Below are 9,510 nucleotides of genomic sequence, written 5' to 3'. Positions count from 1 at the left end.
CCTTTTCAACCCTTCCACAGGACGTGGCTGCAAGAGGCCTGGTGCTTCCCTGGGGACAGTGGCATAGGTTTGCACCCCAGCAGCCCCAGCAGTGGTGTTGAACGAATCACAGCTCTCACTCCTAGTGGGCTGACGTGGAGTTTAGACTCCAGCTGGCATGATGTTCCAGGTGGTACTGTTAGTCGATGAGATGGCATGTGACCTACAACTTCTCCTGTCTCTGAACCAGACTTTCCTGTTGCTCAGCTGAGTGTATTACTGTTTCAGGGTTCATCTTAATGACTTATTAGATGCCTAAAATATCATAAGTACAAGAAATGCAGCTATATGTAATCACCATAAATTTTTTTAACCTCATAATAAATGTACAAACCCTTAGTCAATGACTTCTGTTTTTCTCACATTAAAATAGTACCTTGGCTACTGATAACTACTTTTTTTCTCAGCAGACTGAGCTGGAGGCAAGGAAATTGCAATTGCCAGGATAGACTGGTGGGAGAGATGGCTGTTGGGGAAACGATCAAACAGCCAGGGGAACAGTTTTTTAGGCTGTGAGTTCATGAACCTATACTTTAGAGTCTGACACAGGTGAGCTTATTAAGGAAGCACAACTGCCCTGGCCACAGGACAGGATATGGGAAATGGATCCTTGATAGCGTCAGGGAGAAAGTGTTCATGAGGCGAGGCACGTGGATTAAGAGGAGGCTCTGTCTGCCACCTGGCTGAGGAAACTGTCCAACCAAGCGAGTGAGCAGGCTTTACGAAAGGATCATTGTATTGCTCATCAGGCTGATAGTCCCTTCTTAGGAGAGCATGGAACAGAAAAGAAACAACTCCCTACCAGTACCCCCATAAACAGAGAAACAGTGGCTAGGAGAAAAATAGGATTAATGAGAGTCATGCATCAAAATAGCATAAATCTTTTATTGAAAGTCACTTTATGATGTTACAATGCGAGTAACATAGAAAACCGTGGTATCTTATTAGCTTCCAAAGTAAAGACTAATAAAATTGTGCCAGAAATTTGACCTTAAGTTACAGTGACCTTTAAAAAGTGCAAGATTTTGTTTACCTACAATATAAGAACAACTTTGTAACTTGAACAGCCATAAAACAAATCACGCTTGCTCAGGAATGCAGTTGCCATATGCATTTTGGTTGGTTTTTACCAAAACCCAGTAATTTTTTAAATAGCTTAAGAACCTGAAGTGTGGAGTAGCAGAGAGACTATAACGTTAAAATGAAGCCAATCTAAGTATATACACATGATTACCTGGTTACCAAAAGTGAAACCGTGCTGCTAAGACTTCCCACGAAGTGGCTCCACGATCTGTATGCAGATGCGATATCACCCCTCAAAGAAGATACGTGTGGACAACACTAGTGCAGACCTACACTGGCTAACAGAAACCACTAGGTTTAGTTTCTAAAAGAAGGTGTGTTTCTGGGATGCTAGATTGGAGGGGCAAGTCTCTTCCAGCAAGTAAAAAGAGGAGTACATGCTTAGTTATCCTGAATAACCTGTTAAGCACTTTTCAAGCTAGTGTAAAAAAAAAAAAAGTTTTCCATACAAAACAAAGGTGTTGGGTCATTTTTACCTATTAAAAGACTGGCTGTTAAAATCACAGTTTGATTTTGTGCTGGATTAGAAAAGAAAAGTGGGGTTTCTAACCGGGCAGTGATACACATGTATAATTAAGCAAGAACTCTTGTATTATTACTGAATAAACATTCATATCAGCACTTTCTATATTGTGTTATCTGGTATAATTTAGCACCGCTGTGTTTAAAGATTTGGGGGCTATTTCCATTATTTTAGAGCTTGACCATCAAAACACAAATCCACATCTGAAACTTTCATAAGCATAAAAAGCTAAGCCCCAGAGTAAATGTAGATTAGTATTATATGTATATATACATTTTTGAACTTTTTTCCATAAACTCTTTGAAAACTATTTGATTTTGTAAGCACATTATCTTAAGATTGCTAGTCTCATTGTATGCCTTTTTGTAAAAAAAACCAAAAAAAAAGTTCCCTGGTTTTGATTTCAAGGATACCTAAAAACCTGAGATGCTGATGCCGTTGAGCAAACTGCCAGTCTTGAAGCACCTCCAGGTATGATACAGGTTCAATGAACAATGCAATGGGGACACACCAGGCAGGAGTGACTGGCCCATCACGGACTAGACCATGAAGCATTTATACAGTCAACTCAGTAACACTGCAAAGCACACAGATCTGTCGTTGGGACTCAGCACCTCTCTCCCCACCGCACCCCCCAGCGGCCATCTTGTGCACGCTTGGCTTATGAGGTCATTGTGGGGATCTCCATTCTGCTCCTATGCCAGGACTAAATGCCCCATGACCTCCCAAAGCTCACTGCTTATCTCCCTCCATCCTGAAACATACCCTGAGGACCAATCTCTCAGTCACTTCCAAACTTGCACAATCCATGCCCAGGTGCCAATGGCCGAGACTAAAGAGGTCTCTCTCCCCGTATTCTGCACCACTCTGGTTCTCCCAAGTGCCAATTTAGGCAAAAAAGGGACTTACCTCCACGACCAATGAAAGTTCCTAGTCAGGAGAAAATGGCTGACAACTACTGAAGGGAGTGACTTCAGAAGTAGGAAGGGTCTGGAAGCATCTCTCACACCCCATAGTGAGGATGCTTACTGTTGTCAGGCTCTGGGTATAAAGGACAAAAATACTAGGCGGGTTTTTGTGTTGTTTTTCTACTTCTTATAAACTGAACCAGAAGATGCTCCATTCTGGGGACTCTGACAAGCAATGAATAAAATGTGAACAGAAATATCATCCCCTGATTGCTAAGGTCCTGCTGCCTTTGTTTGCTCTGCATCTGTTGGTGTGGGGGAAAAGCTCCTCTTGGAATTAAAAACACCTGCCCACGGAGCATATGCTACGAGCATGCGCCAACGGTTCCCAGCACACACGCACACACCCACACCCACCCCGCCACCCACCCCACCAGATGGGCTCTGTTACGTGTCAGCCAATTTTCACATGAGCGGGCTGGGCACCTCACAATCCAGTAAACAAGGTAAGCTGTTTGGGAAGGCCCTTACTTAGCTCTTCCATGTCACAGGAACATTGCTCATCCAAAATCAGTGTCATCTTATCCACTCAGAAAATATCTCAGGGAAAAATAGAAAGTTTAAGCCCCAAATTTAGTTTTATTACCTAGAAATGTTTGCTGCTTGTATATTTTAAGCTAGTAGGATGAGAATGAGAAATTCATGTTCACTCCGTGTAAGAAAAAAAGTATTGGGGTGGCAGTTTTAGAGGAAAACATATAAGTGAAAGGAAAGAGATCTCCAGGAGCGTAAAAAGTAGAGACATTATGCTGCAAATGGGAGTCAGAACATTTCAAGCAAAATTCATGCCCACTGGTAGGATGGCATTTAAAATACACTGCCTACAGGGCATCCACGGCAGCAGCCAGCAGTGGTGTCCTAACCAGGCCGGGGCAGCAGGTGTCTTCCCTCCCTTTGCTCCTTCACTCCTCCATTCAGGGCTACACTTTGCTCTCCCTTTCCCATATACTCTGCAAGCTGCTCAATATCCTCCCCATGAACTCTCTTTCCTTTAGGTAAAATAAAGTAGAATGGGCTTCTCTTTAGGTAAGGATTTATTATCATGTTGATTAACACAAGGAAATATTTAAAGCACTAAATATATAAGTTAAAACAGAACTACATGACAACAGGAAATGAAGAATGGATGAAATAAATAATTTGATTTTGAAACACTGAAAGAAGTGAATAGAAATACCATATTTCCTCTGGCCTGTAGGTAACTATAAAAAGTAAAGAACAAGGGGTGGCCTGGTGGCGTAGTGGTTAAGTTCACCCAGTCTGCTTCTGTGGCCCTGGGTTCACTGGTTCGGATCCCAGGCGCAGACCTATGCACTGCTTATCAAGCCATGCTCTGGCAGGTGTCCCACCAATAAAACAGAGGAAGATGGGCACAGATGTTAGCTCAGGGCTAATCTTCCTCAAAAAAAAAAAAAAAAAGAACAAAATCTAAAAAGGTAAAAGGTGAAATGGCCACAAGAGATCTGGGACAATGGACAAGACTAAATTATGCAAATCTGCAAGGGAATCAAGAGAAAAAAATGAGACGGAAAATGACTTCCCTTTCTGGAAGTGCAAAGAATATCTAATTTTATGTTTCCAGCAACTTCTTTTAGAAACCTATCAATCTTATGTTCAGAAATCTATGCTCGACTGACCTTATGTAAAAAGCAATTTTAAAAGCCTTTTTATAGCAAGGAGGAAAAAGAGAGGGAGAGAGACTCTTAAATAATGTAGTGTCACTTAATAAAGCACCTAAATCAAATGGAAAAACATGTTTGGCATTTTAACCTGGTGTTTACTTTACTAATTAACATCTTTTTAAGGAACAGCACTGGGTTTCTTTAAAAAACACAGCAATTCCAGCAAATTGAAAGCCCTCATTATGCTCCACTGTTTGAGAAGTTTGTTCGTTTCCACAGGATGCATGTGACTTGGGGATCACTTTCTAGCTGGGAGACTCCAGAGGAGGATGCCACTTCCTGTCTGAAGACAGCGTGGCTGGACACAGAGAGCAGTCAGTGTGCCAGTCAGCTCCTTCAGGGCTCCCTGCTACCCCACAGCTTTCTTGCTGACACTCAGTGGAGAGATTTAAATGTTTCTTTAAATCAGGGTTCACTACACTGTAATGACTATGGATAAATGGAACATCTCAGGCAGCAGGTTGTCAATCTGAAGTCGTATCTATGCACAAAACTTTAGAAAGAGAGGAAAAAGGCATACAATGGAACAGAAAGGCCAAAAAACTGCTCTTCTCTGCTTAGTAGAATAGTCCTATAGTTGACTGGGGGATACCAGTATTTGTTGCATGATACATACTGCTATGTGGCCTCAAACTGCCTCTACAAAATAGAGAGTAAAAAAAAAAATAATGCTGTGCTTGTTTTAGTGCCATGGGTCCATTCTCCCTGCTTCAGTGGATGGACAGTCATAAATGTTTGGATTTAATACATCTAGAACACTAACCATAAATGTACATATAGGTACTTCTTGAAACTATCCATGGAGATTATAAACTTGTCAAAGAATTTTGCAAATGGCTGTAAGACTGTTTAAACATTCTTTGATAGAGCAGATGCCCAGAACAGAAGATTAAAGCTACTATAAAATCAGTCTCTCTGCAAATAAAACACTTTTTTTTCAGTTCCATGTGAAGGTTATTACTAAGGAGGATGACTATAAACTATATACCTCTAGAGCAACCACGTCTCCCAAAGGCACAGATTAATGATTTTTACTTGAAATAGTAATTTTCATGTAAAAATAATTGAGAAGGTGAGGAAACAGAGAGAGGGGTGAGGAGATCTGTTGACTACGTAGCTAACCAAATGGATTCCTTCAAACTAGGGCTTGTGGAACTGTAACTGTGAAGCATATTTACACGAGGCACCTTACATTCAAATCTATAAACTCTTTTATAGTCAAAATAAACCTTATAACATTAGTATTTTACACATTCAACACTAGAAAACGTTCAGTGCACATTAAAGCGATCTTGGTCAAAAGCCACTTTATTTGCTACATCTTTAAATCTGTCTGCTCTCCTGTCCTCGTCTTGAGCTATGTGGCAACATCACCCAACACTCGTCCGAATCTCAGCCTGATGGATCATTTTATTGTAGTATCGACAATCACATCCGTTCCTATCATGAAAATGCTGTTTACACTTTATTGTTTTGGATGATTAAAACGCTTTTCAAACATTTTCAAAGGCTTTCAGAAGAGAGGTCCATCAGAGAAGACATAAACACATAGAGCATAAAACACTGCCTTCTACCTCAGCCCTTCAGTTGGGGCATCCAAGGTGATTACACGTGGAGATGAATGGATTTGTACATGGACATTACAGAGAGAGATCAAATTTAGGGGATATTTCTGAAATTTTGTCAGCAGATTCCATTTCTCTCAAGAAAAAGGAGAAGAGATGACGAAATTCAGAAACACGCTTCACATCAAAGCATTTGATGGATCCAATCAACTTCTGAGCTCACTAGGGTAGCCTCCTTAGGGAAGCTTTCTTTCAGAATGACAGAGCTTCATTATGACAGCTATCAAACTTTGGTTTTAAAGAAGGGGCATTAACATAGATTTCTCACTTTCCTATGGATTAAAAAAATAGAGAGTTCAAAACATCAGATTCCTTCCCTTGCCAGCTTTTGAATAACTTCACAGTATCTGCACATGTGTGGCTTTAGGCTTCTTTTAACCCTTTGTGGCCTGTTGAGGCTTCCCAGCCCAGCTGGTAGGCCCTTCCATCATCTTGCTTCCACGTCAGTGCAGAATGACCTGGTGGGACTCACATCCCACTGATGATAAATATCCTTAATAAACAGTGTAAAAGTTGTTTTTATTAAAACAAGTCACTCATTTCACAGATAAAGGTGACTAAAAAGTTTTGTTAAAGAACAAACTTTTAGGCCACAAAGGGTTAGCATATTGGCAAGTTGAAAGCTGCCAATGCATCAGCAGCCCCTGGTCTCATGTGTCTTTGGTGCACTTGCTTGATCTCAGCAGGACATACTGCTGTGGGGCTCACAGGCCTTAGACTTGCAGATGTGCTCTGGTACTGAAAGGTAACAGCTGCTGAGGCAGGCACTGTAGCCCCAAGAAGGAAAACGGACAGGCTGGAGGATTCCCAGGGAGCAGCCCCTCAGCAGCAGAGTGCCTGGAGGCAGGCGGGACAACAGCTGCACTACTGGACACCTCCCCCTGTGAGCTGTAAAGCCCAGAAGTTTTGCTGGGCATTTTGTTCTCCTGCTCAATTAATTACTCAATAAAACTGCCTCCAGACCATGTACAGTTTAAAGGGATAGCACATGTTCTGGACAAATACCAATTACAGGGAGACACATTTACAGCATTGACCACTATATTTACAACATCATCTGCTTATAATCTTTAAAGACCATTTGATGGATGACAATGATGTGATTGTGACTGATTCTTCTTAGGCGTTTGGCAAAATACACTTGTGTGTAACAGCTGCTTTTTTTTATTTTAAAAATGTTTACATATGTACAATTGTCCTTGTATGCTGATATAAATATGAAAAGTAAAAAACAAAATGAAAATAAAAATACATGTTTAAAGTTAGCATATGGGATATTGCCCTCTCAAAGCTTTAAAGTCCTGCAGAAAAATCTTATATGCCTTAGCCCTGCATGCTAGTTTCTATTATGGGATGTTGTTTCCTTAAATGTGGAAAATAACAAAGAGAAGCTTCAAGCACAAAGCATTACTGTCTATAATGAGGATGTGCTTCAGAATGTCAAGTTCTGAATACACTGTTGTCCCTTAGGAAACTTGCTACATTTGGGTCACGTGAGTTAATTTAGTAATATTTCTACATATATCTGTCATGCAGATTATCCATTAACATACCAGTACCTTTATGGTTCCATGTTATATTGTAACATTTCAGCAGTTCTTTTCATGGTTCAGTTAAATCCTAAGCCAATGACAAAAAGAAAATGGTATCCAGATGTGAGACACAGCTTCCTCTCCTCTATGGCATCTCAGAGGATCCTCGAATGGTCTGAAGAGCAGATAGATTTGCAGTGATTCCATGAGGCTGGGTTTCTATAAAAGTTGAAGTAAACAGTTTCGGTGTATCACATGTAAACAGTTGATCTTAAATGGATGTCTCCCATAGCTGCACAACAGAGAAAGGCAAAATTGTACATTGTGAAAGCAGGAGTCAGATGTATTCTGAGCTATGAACATAAAAATGATTGGTGATTCCATCCATACTTAGGTGATTGTGGATACATGCTCTTGTGAAGCCAAACGAATGGATAAAACAAACACTCTAATTTTTTTTTTAGTTCTCTCTTTCCTTTAAACCTCTATCTCAACCTTTTTAACAAGTGCCACCTTTTAGTACAAAAAACCCGCAAATCCTCATTTAATGTTACTTGAAATTTTGAATAAATTAAATACTGTGTCTCAAATGAAATAAAATAATTTAAATGTTATTTTTTTAAACTACACATACATTCTCATGGATTCTCATACAGCCAGCTAGAGCAGTGGTTCTCAACCCAGCTGCATTTTTCAATGATCTTGGGATATTTTAAAAGTCCCACTGCCTAGGGAGCACACCAGACCAACTAAATCAACACCTCTCTGGGTGGCACTCAGGCATCAGTATATTTTAAAAACCCTTCAGACAATTCCCACGTACAGCCAACACTGAGAATTACTGACCTTAGGGAAGTGTGATTCCACCAATACCACCATCACCCACTTAAAAATCTGCCCTGGGCCTATGACCAGGCTAACCACTCTCCAATTCCATCACTACCTCCTAGAAAATTGTCCTCTTTCAGGAGCTGACATATCAGAGTAGAACGATGCATCCAGGGCAGGATGTCAATTCCGGTGTTCCCTCTCCTTGCCTCCGCCACCAGTTCTTTTTACTGGCCCTGTTCATATCTAATTTCTACAATGTTTGGTAATTGCCTTGTTGAACTGAAAACAACTTTGGCATGATCAAATATGAATGCAACTCAGTTCACCAGAGAAGGAAGGCCAGTTAAAAATAAAAGCAAAACAGAAAAGAGATCAAGCTGATAAAATATGTTTCCAGGCAATATGATTTGGGTATCATCATTATTATAAATGAAACAAAGAAACCCTAAGACAGTGTGACTTAGGTTGCATCCAATTTCCATACAAATTCCATTTTTATTGGAAATCTGGGCCATGTCATTGTATACCTAATGAGTTTCAGGGAACGAAAAAGGAGAAATAGCTAACTGATTAAGTGGGTGTTTCTATATAGGTTTCCTTAATATGTCCTCTTGAAGAGAAATCTTGTTCTGAATGCCCTGTTGGTTACTCCACAAGGATTGTGGTAAAGCCGCCTGCGTTATCTAACTTAGGTCTGCTTTATATGTCCTTTTCACTAAAAGAGACACCCATCTTCTCACCCTTTGGAAATCAGATCTCTCAACTGTGAGGATCTGTGTGTGTGGATGACACCTGTTGTAGAGACAAGTGAAAACGAACAGTTAAAAACAGGGCTTGCAGAGTGTCTGAGGGAAAGAAGATCTGGACTGATGCTCACATGATGGTATGGAGTATTAAACAGTTCAGACTTCAGCTTCAGTGAGCCCAGTTTCCTCACAAATGGTTATGAAGATTAAATAATAAGTGACAGCTTGCAGAAAGAAAGGAAGAACAAAGGAATGACACTGGGAAAACCTGAAGGTCACAATTATCCCACTGAGCAAAAAGGAGAAAAGAGCTGGCACGCCATCACTTTTAGGAATAGGCATGACCTTGGCCATGCCTGGGTGGCTGTAACAGAGAGGTCACTGATAGAAAGATCTGCTTATTCGATTTTCCAAAGCCTACAAAGACAGCCCAGAGACAGGGGCTGCCTATTCTGCAGGATTCTACCACACGCTCACAGGG

At 40.6% G+C, this 9,510-nt stretch overlaps 1 protein-coding gene across 4 annotated transcripts in view; it reads right to left on the bottom strand.

Moving 5' to 3' along the window:
- Positions 1-4,085: 4,085 nt before the first annotated feature.
- The window catches only part of ADAM22 (ADAM metallopeptidase domain 22), a 242,058-nt gene continuing 236,633 nt past the window's right edge, over positions 4,086-9,510 (bottom strand). For 3 of the 4 annotated variants that reach the window (XM_046670781.1, XM_046670783.1, XM_046670784.1), the window contains one exon: positions 7,530-7,744. In XM_046670781.1, coding sequence (XP_046526737.1) covers positions 7,724-7,744 — 21 coding nt within the window. In that variant the 3' untranslated portion in view covers positions 7,530-7,723. Of the gene's footprint in view, positions 7,745-9,510 lie in introns of all 4 variants that reach the window. The other variant, XM_046670780.1, reaches the window with a different exon arrangement.

Source organism: Equus quagga, chromosome 8 (genome assembly GCF_021613505.1).
Source record: "Equus quagga isolate Etosha38 chromosome 8, UCLA_HA_Equagga_1.0, whole genome shotgun sequence".
Lineage (NCBI taxonomy): Eukaryota > Metazoa > Chordata > Mammalia > Perissodactyla > Equidae > Equus > Equus quagga.
This window is presented reverse-complemented; position numbering and strand designations above follow the sequence as displayed.